Raw genomic sequence first — 14629 nt, 5'->3', positions numbered from 1 at the left:
GGCTTCCAATTTTCATGGGAAAAGCCTGTGAACTGTATATCTACACCCTCCGTTAAAACTTGCAACACGTCTGTGAATCCAACACGGAATGTACAATGTTTTGAGTGGCTTCTATAGGTCAATAATTTGACATGTGTATAATTCTCAACTATCACGATGTGGTATTTACTTTTCCTACGGGTTTGAAAAAAAATCATGGCACAACAGTCGCTCTACTATTTAAAAAAACCCCCCCTTTTTTTTTACAAGGGAAGTTATGATCATACTAATACACATGCCATCATTCGCTCTAGTAGTTCATCCGCACGGTTACGCAACCCTGTGGCAGTGTCCAGCTTAGTGATCAATCGGTCAAAATCCCCCCACTAGCAGCACACCCCGCCCTCAAATTTTCACCAACCCCACCCCACCCCACCCTCTGCCACCCTTTCACCACCAGAGAACACCATCACCATGTGGATCCGCGTCGTGGAGGTGAACTCATTCTCTTTCTCTCCCGCCCCTCCAGGGCGCCCCTCTCCTTCCTCGTCCCCACTAACTCCGGCTCGAACAACACTCAGGCATGGCTTGTAGCACGAGTACGTCCTTGTTCCTGTCCTTTCCCCCGCCCGGCGCACGAAGCATAATCGTTCGCCGCTGACGACGCCGCGATAGCTCTTGGCAAGCCCGACGTTCCACCGCGCGGTGCGCCGCGTCCACGGAAGGCTCACGGGCGTGCGCCACCTCCAGGACGAGGAGGAGCCGTCGAATCTGCACACGGGGCATGAAGGTTGCTTCCCTTCATCCTTTAAATAATAGGAGGGCAGCGTGGAATGCGAAAGGGAGGGGATGCGGGAGGGGAAAGAATAGCGCTTACAGGTGTTACTGACGGTAGGTGGCTCCGACGTTGACAATGTGCATGCAGGCGCGGACCAGAAGTTGCCCGTCCAGAAGAAGGTCTCGGCGTTCCTGAAGATATATGTCGATGAGCTTAGGAACGAGTTTCGCAGGAAACCGTGATGCTCCTGCTGCTTCCCGCTCACGACCATGTACAGTACTTGCAGAAATATATCTCCCTTTTTTCCCGCTTTTTTTTTGTTTTTTTTGTTTGAGCTTTCCGTGCATTCTTCTTTTTCTTTCTAGCTTCGTCTCTGCCCTGTGCATTATGACAGCTTTCCCCGGACATAAATTAAGCTGCTTGATCACTTCCGTATCATGCTGGCTCTCATTCCGTCCGAAGATTATACCTCCCAGTACCAGACCGGTTTGAGAACCCTTCCTTGGCGGAAACTTCCGCAGTGGAGCGTTTCTTTCATGTCCAGCGTGCACATTTATTTTATTTATTTTTATTCTTTTGGAGGATTGTTGGAGATTATGGAGATCAATACACACGCGTCGAATATTCTCAAAGACGGTCCAAGTGAGGCATGTAGATAGAATCATTCTTTGAAGAAAAAGCAAACAGTAGAGATACGAGTACACAAAAACAAACTCTAGTGATATGAGTTACAGTACACCCACCCACCCACCTCCCCCAACCAACCCGACATCCCACATACCGAACAAAACAATGAGGTGGTATGTAAAGAAAAGAAAACAGAAAACAAAGGAAAGAAAAGATGATCGTATTGAAGTAGTAGAAGAAAAAAGAACAGAAACCATTAACTCCAGCTGTTTGATCGACCCACCGACCCATCAGCCAACCAATCAATCATTCAACAGACACAGATGCAACCTCCGTCTCCGTCTCCTTCTCCTTCTCGGTCTTCTTCTCCGTCTCAGGTTCAGCATTGAGCGACTCGCGGATCTGCTCAGTCAACAGACCAAGTGACGTAACGAGCAGCCTCTTGACCTGCTTCTGGTCCTCCTTGCGATCTTCCTCCGCCTTGCGCTTACCCTCCTGCATCTGCGCCTCACGCTCTCTAGCGCGGGCCTCGTGTTTCTCCTCGCGCTCGCGGCGGTGGGCCAGGTACTGGGCGGAGTGACCGAGGCCGCCGAAGGGGCGTTCGGCGGGGCGGTTGTCGACCGGGGGGACGCTGAACCAGAGGATCTGTCCGTTTTCGTTACGGAGGAAGCGTTCGGCCGTGGCCTCGGGGATCTGTTTGGCAATGAGTTCGGGCAGGGTGAAGGTGACGGCGGGAGCGGCGGCGGGAGCGGGCAGGCCGTGCGGCGGCTGCATATCCTTGTGCTCGCTGTGGTGGCGGTTGAGGTTGATCTGCAGCTGCGCGGCTTGCGCGGCTTGCGTCGCGGCGTAGCTGGGCGTGCCGGCGCCCATGCCGGAGGTGGAGGGCATGCGCTGCATCGGCTGCGGTGGGTTGTGGTAGACGGGTGGCGGTGCGAAGTGCTGTGGCGCCGGAGTGCGGAGCTGGTGGTCGTGATGCATGGTGGGCATCGGGGTCTGCGGGCCGTGGCCGGGCGTGGGTGCGGCGACAGAGGCGGCTTGTTTGTACATCTGCGTCATGGACATTGTCTCGTGGTAGGGGTCGGTGGCAGCAGTGCTGGCGGTGCTCTGACGGCGGGTAGGGCGTGGCGCAGGTGCTTCAATGACAGGTGGGGGCGGAGGTGGGGGCGGAGTCGGCTCTGGAGGAGGAGAGTCCTGGACAGCCATTATTAGCGATGTTTGTTTGTGAAGGTGGTTGTTGTGGTGTGGAAGTTATTGGAACCGTTGTGGTGTTGTTGCGGTTGAGATGCAGTCGAGCGAAAGGGGATTCAACATACCGTTTCTCGACGAGCGCGTTTGAACACCGCTCCGACGACGGGTGGAGCGTTTTCAACCCCCAACTTGGCCTCGGGCAATGGATCGCCTTCTTTCGCACCTGGCGGCAACGTATGTGCAATGGGACTGTTCATCTTCTTGAGGGTTCGCTGCTTCTCAAACATGTCCAGCTCATAGTCACCGCCACGCACCTCGTCCGGGATGCAGCTCTTCCAGGTCTTGATCTTGTTGAAGTGCTTTGTCCTCTCGTTGTATCTGCTCTCGCAAACATAGATGGGACACTTGCTCTCGTCTATTCCCCTGGGTCGTCCGCGGGAATAGCGCGTGAAGAACATCACGAAACACTTGCCTATCACCTCGTCGATCTTGTGGTCGCGGTACTGACCCGTCTTGACTACTTCCTCGGGGTAGAACCTCTTTTCCACCCAGTGCACGGTCTGCTCGGGGCGGAAGTACCAGCACGCATTGATCCAGACCTGTCCATCACGCTCTTTCCACGTGCGGAACACTTGCGCAACAGTGGGTTTGTTAGGATCGTTAGGATTGACGATATGCACCCAGTCACCTGTAACCCATCAGCCATCTGTTCTTCTTTTTCTGGACACCATTGTGGAGAATCCTACCAACGCGGTATGTCTCTCCGTTGTGCTCAATCTTGTCAAGCGGAATCTTCTTTGCAAGAGTTCCGTCCTCGCCGCCAGCAAGTTCCTCATCCAACTTGGCCATCTCCGACTGTTCGGCGCGATGCAGCTCGTCCTGCAGCATCACCGCGTCCTGGTGGAGTTGACTCTCGTCCTCGTTAAAGGTCCTTGCATTGTCGAACATCAAGTCCATGTCTCCGATGAAGTGATCCATAGTCTTGTACACTCTGCGCTTGATGTTTTTCTGTCGTCCGGCAGTCAGTCAATCCGCCCACTCCGCACCGAAGGTAACCACAAACCTTGATGATATCCATCGCAATCGGATTCTTGATCTCAGTGAAGTATTCGGGAAACTCCTTCTTCTCAGGCAGCTTATCGAACGCCAGCATGCGCTGATTGCCAGTCTCCTCGTCCTTCAACTTCCTTAGAGCCTTGAGGATATTCTTTATCCTAGTCTCCATCGGCGTGTCGACTCTCGGAGGCCGCCCCCTCTTCCGCCTCGGATCATCCTTGACTTTCCGTCCTCCCGTCTCCTCCTCGCCATCCTCCTCTCTGGCTTCCCCGGAGGCGCCCACAGTCCCCGTTCTGCGCCGTGTCGCCCGCGGCTGCACAGACCCGCCCCTCGTGGTCCTCCGCGCACGACCAGACGAGTTCCTACGCTTCTTCCCATCCTCCTCCTCCTCATCGTTGTCATCACTCTCGTCATCCTCCTCCTCATCATCCTCCTCATCATCCTCCTCCTCCTCCTCCGCCTCCAGCAGCGGACTTGCCAGCGCAGTCGCCTCCGGACTCGGCGGCGGCAGCTCACCCAGGAACGGCAATTCGGCCTCCTCCTTCTTGACCTTCCCGGTCCTTACACACTTCTGGAGCGCCTGCTTGAGCACATTCTCCAGCGTGTCGGCGTACTGGTAGATCTCCGAGTCGTGGCGGTTGTACACCTTGGCGTTGAAGAAGATCTGCGCGCAGTCCTTGACGAAGTCGCCGAACGACGTGTAGGACCGCCGGCGAACCGAGGCTTGCACCGGGTTCAAAGCCTGCGGCGATTTGATCAGCTTGTAGTAGTCCGCGTACGCCCGCTTCGGGAGAAGGTCGTGGAAGGGCGAGGAGAGGTCGCCGCCGCTGCGAATGGTTGCATGTCAGTACCCATCCCCCTCAGATGCACCGCGGGATACGTACTCCGAGTCCTTCGTGTTGAACAACGTATCCAGCACCTCCTGCATGGCATCGTAGAGCTCATTGCCGAGTCTATTGGCCGGATTCCTGACCGTGACCATCTCGTCTGCTTCTTCGTCTTCTCTTCGTCTTCGCTGCTGCTTCAAAACCGTAGTATTACCGTAGTATTACCGTCGTCGCCGTGTCGCCGTGTCGCCGTTGTCGTTCGTGGAGTGCAGATGCTGGTACCAAAACGCGCGCGCCGAACCGAACAAAAGCGAAACGAAAGTGATCAAAATGCGCGGGTCGTGCGGGATGCTCGGGTTGGCTGTGAGGTTGCGAGGTTGCGAGGTTGAGACTATGAAACAGCGGTCCAGATCCAATGAATGAACGCGCGCGACGAGCGAGCCAAGAAACTAGAGTAACCCAGAGCGCGCACGGACCAACGTGAGTAACGTGAGTAACAAGCGTATGTGAGTACCGGCGGCGGCGGGCGCTAGTACTCACTGCGTGTCACTCGTTCGTTGGATCACTCGTGCGGAGTGACTTGGTATGATGTATAAATCCTGACAGCAAAGCCGCTCGCAAGAAGTACCGGTACAGCTGAAGCTGGTCAGAAACTAGGCCCCATCCACCCGATGGCTCCCGACGCCTAGCTTCGAGGTTCTACTAGCTGGAGACCGGACCGGCCAGAACCTCACCGTCCAGCACCTTCATTGGACAAAGAGCTGGACAAAGAGCCGGCCAGCTGCGCGCTGCGGATGCGCGCTGCGAGTGGTGCAGCTCTGTACAAGACCCAGACTTAGACCCCGCGGGAGCACCTTCTGGAGCATCTTTAAGTCCTATCCTGTCGGGAATGGAAAAGTCAGCGAAGATACTCGCATACTCTGGGAACAGGTCCGGAAGGAGACGGGAAGGGGCAAAGACCGCTTCAAGATCCGAGACCTCCCTCTTGGGAATCTTCGCAGACAAACGCCGCAGTCGGGCTTTTCTGGGCTTTCTCGGCTTTCTGGGCTTTCTCGGCTTTCTCGGCTTTCTGGGCTTTCTCGGCTTTCTGGGCTTTCTGACCTTTCTAACCTTTCTGACCTTTCTAACCTTTCTAACCTTTCTAACCTTTCTAACCTTTCTAACCTTTCTGACCTTTCTAACCTTTCTGACCTTTCTGGTCTTTCTGGTCTTTCTTTCTTGCCGTCACTGGTGTTTGATGTTGGCAGACGGATGCGGTATAGGTACCGGACTCCGTCGCTGAAGAAGATGCAGTTAGTTAGCGAGCTGTCCGAGTGGGAAGAAGGTCAGGCATAGACTCACCGGCGGTCACTACTATAAACCGGATGGAAGGCGTTGATACTTGAGCGCGACGGCGAGGACGTTGGTGAGTGCGATGAGACGGCGTGAGGCGCGAAAAGTTTTTCCTGGTGTCGTTTCCTTGGTGCGCTCATATATCATCGGGACAGGACACGGCGGGGCCGCGGGGGGTAAGGAAAGTCACTTCGGGCTGCAAGATGAGAGTTGGGTCGGATAGTGACGTGGAAACCGGGGGATGGGGGCCATGGGGGTGTACGGGCAAGTACACAGCTCGCCTTTGGTGGATTGATGGATTTAGAGAGGGAGATCTTCCTGTTTTATTTCGCATGCAGTCTATCTAGATTATGGCGAACCGTCGCAATCCTTTCCTGCCCACTCTAGCCGGCCTGGGGGTTGAGCTCCGTTACCAGCCAGCACGGTGTGGCGCCGCTGCCTGCCAAACAAATACCAAATGAAATCGCACCAAGAAAATATCACCGCACATCCTCATCTCCTGCTTCCTCGCATCGGCCGCAGACGCAGTATCCTGCTGGACACTCTTGCTCTGCCCCCCCGATGCGATGCTTGCTTCCCTTGCTTCCTCCTCCTCCTCCTCCTCCTCCTCCTCCTCCTCCTCCTCCTCCAGGTCTGGTAGAGCTTTCTCCCCACATCCGTCGTTCCCAGAAACTTCAGGATTGCCTCGCTGCACCGCTCGTCGGCGAACAACTCCGCTATATATATCGACCACCTCTCTTTCCTTCTCTCCGTCTCCTTCCAGACCTTTGCCTACAAGGCTTTCTGTTGACTTCTCCACCGTGAATACCGTATCCGAGCTCGCCTTTGAAGTGGTGAGAGGCCCAAAATCGAGTGAGGACCAAAAACGTGGTCACATTGAAAAGAACTCTCTACCCTTGGTGACGACGATGATCATACCTCCATACAAGATGAGGACTACTCTAGAGACCGACGAACCGACGAACAACCAGAACAGAATATTGATAGAAACAATAGATAGAACGACAGTCCACATTCCAGACTCCAGACTCCAACGTTGACCCTCCGCCTCCGCATTGGATCTGATCTTGGTTACACACCCATAACACTACCGGTGCTATGTCGCTCCATGCCGCTTCTCGCCGCTCCCTCAGTGGCCACCAGACTCGGTCGGGTATATATTGATCTGGACAGGCGAACCAATTCTTTCAGTGCAGCATAAGAGTGTTTAATGCCTAAATCTGGAGCAAACCACGTTTATGCATTCAACCATTTGCCCCAGGCATCTCCCCATCTCCTGGACTCGGGGCATGACAGCGTTGTAAGTACAAGGTATCACCTCCAACTACACCTCCAACCGTAGTTACATACATATGTTGTATTGGATAGCCATGTCCGTGCAAGTATTGCAAGTATGATACGAGTATAGTAGTTATGCATAGATAATACAAATCACCAAAAACGACCAGCAAGGTATAGAATCCTACAAAGATGATGCTACCAAAACCACGATGCGAATGACAATACAAAAATGGCAGTTGAAAAAATAAGTCTGCCGTCTGTCCATCCCATGCATTCCCCCTTCCCCCTCCCCCCTCCTCCATAACCTCGATAGCGACTGTATTCCGTTCGTCCGTTCGTTCCGTTTCATGTCGGTCGTGGCGGCGCATCTACATGACGTAGAGCAGGTTCGTATCTGTGGTGACCCAACGCACGTTAAAAAAGTTACTCCAAGCTGCAGCCGTAGCTTTTGTGAATGAAACCCAGAAAAGAAGTAAAAAAAAAACAGAACAGCAAAGGAAAGAAAAAAGCAAAAGAAACAACAGCTATTTATACAAATATCAAAGCACCAGGCGAGAAGAGGAAGGAACGGAAGAATGAAGGGAATATTGCAGTGAATGAAGCAAAGAAGACAAGCGGGCAGGGGGGGGGGGGGGGGGAAATCAAAACTGGAACTCCATCTCAGACTCGTCAAGGGGTTGTCCGTCATTACCTAATGGATGGCTGCAGCTCAACTGCGGCTTCTGCGAGTACTTTCCAGCCAGCTCGTCTCGGATGCTGTTGAGAAGCTGTGCGTACGATTGCTGAGGGTTCTTGGTGAGCGCTCGGATGAATGCGTAACTCATGGCTCCCGTGGCCTCGCCGTTCTCGGTAGCATCGGCACTAAACTTTCGTCAGGAAATGCTGCCGCAAGCCGCGTGGCGAGGAATGCTAAACTCACGAAGTTTGAGAATCCTTGGAACCAGACCACTGGATAACATCGGCCGGCGATGTTTTTGTGCGCATTGCCCTTTCCTCCGCGTTTCTGCCGGTGGTGAGGCGCTTGGCCAGCCCGAAAGCCGACGAAGCAACACCGCCAATGTCTCCCCTGGAGTACGATTGCAGCGCACTGAAAAGTCCCTGACCGGCCTCCTTGGCCAAGTTCGGCTCCTTCTGCTTGCCGGAGGTGGAGTAAAGGTAAGGAAGGTCCAACGCTGACCCGGAATGGCAGGAATCGAAGATGGCGGTCAAGCGCACCCCCGGTTTCAATGGGGCAACCCTAATCGGCGTCAGCGAACGTGTGCTAAGCATGGCGGAGCTTAGAATCTCACATGATGCGGTGCATCTCATCATCCACGATGTGCCCAGCATGACGGAAGTCCACCGGATAGATCGTCTCGTCGTAACCATCACCCTCATCACCATCCAGATCCTTGGTCTGGCCACCGTGCCCGGAATAATGGAAGAACAGCGAATCGTTCGGCTGAGCATCCTTCACGAGCCAATGCATGGCAGTCAAGATGTTCTGCTTGGTGGGCTGACTCTTGGGGTGTTGCTGGTCGTCCATCAAAGTCACCATGTCGCTCGGGTTGTAGCCGAATCTCTCCTGCAAGAACCGCGACATGTTCTTGACATCGTTGATGCAGCCGCGCAGCTGTCCCCGCTGACCGATGTAATTGATGCCGATAAGCAGCGCCTTGCGCTTCCCCGAGCAGTTACTGTACGCAAACGAATAGTTGAGACCCGGAACGCCGAAGCTGTGTTGGCTGGTAGACGGAGGGTGGGGAGCGCCGGGAACGTGGTTCTGGTAGGTATTCTGGTAGGTAGGCACTACGGCGCAGTCGAGTCAGAACCTATGACATGATTGAGCCAAGCTGGAGAGAGGGGGATATACTCGGTTGCTGACTCGGGCTCGGGTATGGTTGTTGGTGCGGTGGGGGACCCCATTGGCCAGGCTACGCTCGAAATGTCAGAACCAGTCTTCGCGGGGGGCAGGTTGCAGCGACAACGTACTTGTTGCGGTGGAGGGTAGTATGGCTGCTGGGGATTTGCGGGTGGGGGGTAGTAGCCCTGCTGAGGGTGTTGCTGTTGTTGCGGGGAGGGTGAGTAGTACCCTTGAGCCGGCGGCATCCTTTGGGGTCGGATAGCTAGCTGTCAGCGGGCCGCACGAGCAAGATTCATGCACGGATCGAGCAATTTGGAGGAGGCTACATACGGGTAGCCCTGCTGCGGGTACGGCTGCTGGCCGTGTGGCGGCGGCTGGCCACCACCAGGGTATCCTCCTCCGTACTGCCCGTGCTGCTGTCCATACTGTCCGGGGTATCCTCCCGACATTGTTTATGGAATTATGTGGGTGATTATAGGTGGATCGGTGGGGGCTTGAGCTTCCGGGGTGGAATGAGGGAAGGCCGAAGAGATGGATTGATCGGTGAAGCCGGCAGGCGATTGGGTGGGAGTGGGAGTGGGGGGGGGGGGGAGGGGGGGAGATTGTATTCGTAGGAACTCTGCTGCAAGTCCTGTGTTCAAGGGCGGGATCTCTGAATGCTCTGGGCTCTATTGAAGTGGGTGGCTTGAGGGGCGAACTCTCACGGCTTTATAACAGGCCTGCGAACAACAAGTAAGGTAAACAAGGGGGGACGGGTCGGGAGTGTAGCGAAGAGTTGGCTCTCTGTCTGTCTGTCTGTGCAGGCGCGCAAAGGTGCACAAGGGAGGAAGTGTTGAATGTAGGTGGTGAACGTAGGGTGGAGGATGATGTTGGTGGGGGGAGAAGCAGTGCAGAACAAGCGATGGAGAATTTTGCGCTGGGAAGATGCAGCAGGAAGCACAAGACACGACAAGACACGACAAGACACGACAAGACAGGGACAGGACGAGCAATGCCCGAGTGAGACAACCCTTGCGAAGGTATGGTAATCTGGTAGTGGGGGAAGTAGTGGTGGGTGGTGGTGGTGGGTGGTGGTGGTGGGTGGAGGTAGTTGGTAGTGGAAGACTGGTAGTGGCAGTTGGTAATGGTAGTGGTTAGTGGTAATGGGAACTAGTGGTAGAGGTGGAGGTGGAGGTGGAGGTGCTGGTGGAGGTGGAGGTGGAGGTGCTGGTGGAGGTGGAGGTGGTGGGTGCTTCCGGGCGATGAAGGTGGAGACAGCGGAGAAGGAGGGGAGGTCGGATGCGTTATGCAGTCGAGCCCTACGGAGGACCGTTTTAGCCACATTCAGATCGCCTTCCGCTGACGGGGCGTGTGCTTTTTCGATTTCTGGGATTGGCCGGCGGGCTGAAGTCGCAATCTGCCGATCTCCCTCGCGTTCCAGAAGGAGCAGACGGCGACGGCAGCACGAAGCACGAAGAACAATGGAGAAGCACGGCCGCACCGAGTAGCGAGCACGCGGCATTCAGCACGCTCACCGCTCGTGCTGTGCTCATCGCCGTCAGGCCGGTGGCTCCGCTCGTGAGTCGTACACACGAAGCCGCCGCCGCCCAGCTAGATACCCATATTGCTCTCTCCGCCCATCCACCCATCGCATCGAAGAACGCGCCGCAGACCGGACGAACTGGGCTGAGGGCCAGCGCAGTAGAGTAGGGTAGACTGCTCGATGCGGTCCAATCCACACGCCGCGCTTTACTGCGTCGGGCTTTTGACGGGCGGCGAATTACAGGGACAGTCAGCACGCCGATTTATATTGCAAGTGCGCGGCATCTGCTCGCAGTCCGTAGCGCATGGGGGGCGCGGCTGCATATCTTCAGCTGTGTGGGAACCTTCCAACCCTCCACTGTGGCTAATGATCGGCCAGCAAGACAGACAGACAGACACACCCAAGCCTTCTTTTTGCCCGCCCGCCTGCCTCTGCTTGTCTGTCTGCTTGTCTGTCTGCTGGCTTGTCTGCTGGCTTGCGTGACTGCACTGCACCAGCACGGGCTCGAAGGGGAGCGCCCTATGCCATGCAGATGGATCCCCCGAGCTTGCTTGCTTGCGAGCCGATTGGTACCCATCGAGACTTCTCTCCTCGCGTACACACACTTCCTTATTGACGCTCGACGTAGGACTGATCCGGGGCTAATTGCAGTAGTAGTTGATGGCTGAACTGAAGCCATTCCGCGCTCGCTGTGACCAGATTGCCACCCCCCTCCTCGCCCTCGGACGTTGTTGTACGAGTACGAGGAAGAGCCGAAGAAGAAGAAGAACAAGACGTCTGGGTAAACTCGCGATTGAAACCTTCACACACCCCTCGGCCCCTCGACTACTCCCAAATAGGAAGAGAAGAGAAGGAAGAAGTGTGCCGGCCGGCGTCCGTTTGGCCGCCCGACACCTAGTTAGAGGCAAACTTACTGTTGTCGTTCGTCATGCCTCATGTCATGTCTTGTCTTGTCTTGTCTTGTCTGCTCGATTAAACTCAGAGACAAGTGCACGGGCGAACCAACGACCGATACATCCGCGCTCCTGCCCGGCCGCGAGCTGCTCCTGCTTGGGCTGCTTGCTGCTTGCTTGCCGGGCTAGTAGACAGGCAGGCATGATGCGAATAACCTACATCGGTCTCATTTGCACGGCCAGCCTATCGTGCGTCTCCATGCACGGCCGCTCTGGGGGGGAGGAGGGTCGGTCGCCACAGGCAGGTCCCCCTCTCAGCCGTTCGGGAGTTGTGCAGTGCTCGTGTCCAGAGTTCCTCCATCCTCCCTCCGGCTGCGACTACCGACGCAGTCGCAGTCAGGACCAGCCAGCATGGGGAGTTCAGTTCTGAATCTCCAGGTAGAGATGGGGGGGGGGGGGGGGGTGGTTTGGGGGCTGGGCTGGGATGGGCGAACCCGACGATCGGAATCGTTACATACTCGTACCTGAATCCTGAATCCTGATTGCGAAACTCCACCACTCCTGTGGAGTGGCCGCGAGATGTGCGTTCCGGTTCCAGTCCAGCGAGCCCCCCTCCCCTCCCCCTTCCTCCCCTTCCTCCCCTTCCTCCCCCTTCCTTCCCCCGACCTGCCTCCCCCATGTCCTATCAGGTATCTGCCTCAGTGCTCAGGTACTAGCATCGCATCGGCGGTGACAGCAGCAGTCTGCGTGTGCATCGATGGATCATGGCCTGCCCGATGCCGTCGATGTCGATGGGTGGGTGGGTGGGCGGATTCCCAAGTTCCCAAGTTCCCAACGGAATTGCTTGGACCTGGTCTACTGGATGGGTGGATGGATGGATGGATGGGCAGCTTTTTCACGGAGTCTCGGAAGAGTGCTCAGTGGACTCAGGCACAGCAGGGGCAGGAACAGGAGGAGAGGGAGGAAGTGTGGATTCTCCGAGATTCCCCGTCAGCACGTCCTCGAGTGCTCGACTTCATCTCATCTCCTGCACGATATCCAACCCCCTCTTCATGCTGCTGATGCAGTCAAGCGAAGATCCTGAGGCCGTCATCATCGTGGAAGGGATACACACCCATACACACACACACACACCTATACAGTCAGTTGCATATACAGGTACATATGCACTCACGCAGGCTCGAGAGGGAGGGAATACGATGAGTGGGTTATGGGTGGGTTACGTTGTCCGTCGTCATCAGAAGAAGAAGAAATTCTCATCTCGTCCAGCCCCCCGTTCCCCTCCCCCCTCCCCCCTTCCCCCCGCCCTTCCCCTCTGGTATTCCTCCGTGTTCCTCCTGGCCCAACGGTTTTGCTAGGCAGGGGAGGGGGAGCCGCCAGGATATCGACAAACGACACCAGTTAGTGACCAAGGACCAAGGAAGAAGGGGTGGAGAGGTGGAGGGGTGGAGGAGAAGAAGAAGCAACGAGTGCTAGACAATGGCTAGTGTACTGTGTGGCCGGCCTGCCAGCGATTCCGTTTGCAAGTTTGCAAGTTCGCAAGCTGGCTGGCTGGCCGGAGTCCGGACATCGTGACGATTTGACCAACCAACCAACCATCCACAAGAACCGTATACCAAGTATCTTCTATGTACATGTCATGATGTCTCGAGCCTTGGATTGGTTCCGAACGCCGATTGCTGCGTTTCATTTCGTCCGCACCATGTTCGGTCTCTTCTTGTTTAGTTAAAGTCGAAGTCTGAGAGTCTCGGTAGTTGCTCCATGGGATGTGATGTGACGAAGCATAAAAAGAAAAGAACCTTCATCGCTTCGGTCGTGTTCCTGCTGCATGCTAGGTGCTCCGTGAGGGATCGTGAGGGGTAGCAAATCGTCATAGGTATTAGGTACTATAATATGGTGCAGTATAACGGTGCTGAATCGTATTCACGTCAGGAATACTTGGTCGAGTGCACCAGCAAGTATGCACCTACTCAGTAGGTAGTACTAGATGCAGTTCCGTTCATAGAACACCTCTACATCACAGCCTCGTTGGCATATTACCTATTTCCAACTTCATTCACTATCTGGTACACCGGACACGTTTGAAATCGTCTACTAGGTAGTAGTCCAGCACTGACAGGCTGTCAGTGACAGCGCTACATACATACATGCTACCTATACATAGAAGTGTGGACGAGGATTCCACGACGACAAGTCTCTTGCTACCTATGTTTAGATATCTTCTTCTTCTGTTTCATCCAGCTACCTAGGTAGGTAGGTGGGTAATCGAGAGACGATCACTTCGACCTCAAACGAACGAACAAGAACCTCCTGCCAGCAGGTTGCCAGCAGGCTGCCAGCGGAAGCCACCAAATCTAGCACCAGCACACCCGCAAGAATTGCCAGGTGGCCCGGTGAACCCGTTTCAGCGATGTAAGATACCTATGGATGCAGAACCGCCGCGGGCCGGACGGTCGGTCGGTCGGACGGTCGATTAAGGCCCCGAATCCGACGGAGCCAGGTCCTAAGGATGTAACACTCGAATCACAGGGACCGCAGCCCCTGTGTACATAATAGTAGTGTTTTACCTAGGTATTTCCATCTTCGGCGGAAGCCATGTAAGTAGTTCTGACAAACGACGTTGTCTCACCGGTAGTAGGTAGTATCTCCGATTCCCGAAGAAACTCCCCAACCTTGGAGCGAGTGGTGGCGGCAGCACCGGCGCTGCGTACTTAACTAGTACCTTGAACATTCCAAAGACTTTGAAGGTTGGTTGCGGATACACCTTGGCGGACGGTGGACATGGGCTACGCGGGCACAGTGACATCAAGCTCTCTTCAAACCGTACATACAGCTGGCAGCGATGAAGAGCTTACTGCCAATAGGAATGCTATGGCTACTGCCAAAGACAAGACTAAGCTGGGGTTCCGTAAAGGGCTCATATTATCAAATAAATGCCTTCCTCAAAGTTCGAAGTTCGAAGTCTCCCGATACAACTACTAGTCTACTACCTTTTGGTGAGAGCGGAAGAGCGGAAGCCTATGGCCTGGCTGTAACTTGTAGCTTGTAACCCGCAGTGAGTAAAACCTCCCCGGAGTCTGAACATGTTATGGCTGGCTGGATATTTCACTGTTTTCTCAGTGGAATATCCGAATATGAGGGTGCCATAGGTAATGGATCCTACTTGAATCAGGCTTGAACCAGAATCTGCCGGAATTATTGGTGGTTCTACTGGCTGGCAAGCGAACTTTCGGACATGGCTGAACAGCCTTGGAAATTTCCGTATTCTCTCTGGTTGGGTATGTAGAATTGTATGCATCGTCA

The 14629-nt window shown here is 55.0% G+C and overlaps 4 protein-coding genes across 4 annotated transcripts; 1 reads left to right on the top strand and 3 right to left on the bottom strand.

The window, feature by feature from the left end:
* Nucleotides 1–399: 399 nt before the first annotated feature.
* Nucleotides 400–1480, top strand: BZA05DRAFT_391102 (uncharacterized protein). Its single transcript, XM_051482942.1, has 4 exons — nucleotides 400–474; nucleotides 561–578; nucleotides 655–769; nucleotides 875–1480. The coding sequence occupies exons 1-4, from the start codon at nucleotides 454–456 to the stop codon at nucleotides 997–999; spliced, it is 279 nt and encodes a 92-aa protein (XP_051341584.1). The 5' UTR covers nucleotides 400–453; the 3' UTR covers nucleotides 1000–1480.
* A 23-nt stretch (nucleotides 1481–1503) lies between these two features.
* BZA05DRAFT_429176 (uncharacterized protein) lies at nucleotides 1504–4881 on the bottom strand. Its single transcript, XM_051486122.1, has 5 exons — nucleotides 4513–4881; nucleotides 3636–4455; nucleotides 3319–3580; nucleotides 2698–3260; nucleotides 1504–2575 (listed from the first exon to the last, which is right to left on the bottom strand). The coding sequence occupies exons 1-5, from the start codon at nucleotides 4608–4610 to the stop codon at nucleotides 1691–1693; spliced, it is 2628 nt and encodes an 875-aa protein (XP_051341583.1). The 5' UTR covers nucleotides 4611–4881; the 3' UTR covers nucleotides 1504–1690.
* Nucleotides 4882–6996: 2115 nt separating this feature from the next.
* BZA05DRAFT_472174 (uncharacterized protein) lies at nucleotides 6997–7704 on the bottom strand. The gene has a single exon (XM_051488002.1). It carries the CDS (start codon nucleotides 7434–7436, stop codon nucleotides 7032–7034), a length of 405 nt encoding a protein of 134 aa, XP_051341582.1. The 5' UTR covers nucleotides 7437–7704; the 3' UTR covers nucleotides 6997–7031.
* BZA05DRAFT_235848 (peptidase C14, caspase domain-containing protein) lies at nucleotides 7573–9036 on the bottom strand. Its single transcript, XM_051479854.1, has 4 exons — nucleotides 8921–9036; nucleotides 8358–8856; nucleotides 7988–8305; nucleotides 7573–7929 (listed from the first exon to the last, which is right to left on the bottom strand). Coding segments are annotated over exons 1-4 (1038 nt in total). The 5' UTR covers nucleotides 8922–9036; the 3' UTR covers nucleotides 7573–7709.
* Nucleotides 9037–14629: the final 5593 nt, after the last annotated feature.

Source organism: Tricharina praecox (assembly GCF_024521635.1).
Source record: "Tricharina praecox strain CBS 144465 chromosome Unknown BZA05scaffold_6, whole genome shotgun sequence".
NCBI lineage: Eukaryota > Fungi > Ascomycota > Pezizomycetes > Pezizales > Pyronemataceae > Tricharina > Tricharina praecox.
Note: the sequence above shows the minus strand (reverse complement) of the source record. Positions and strands in the feature narration are given on the sequence as shown.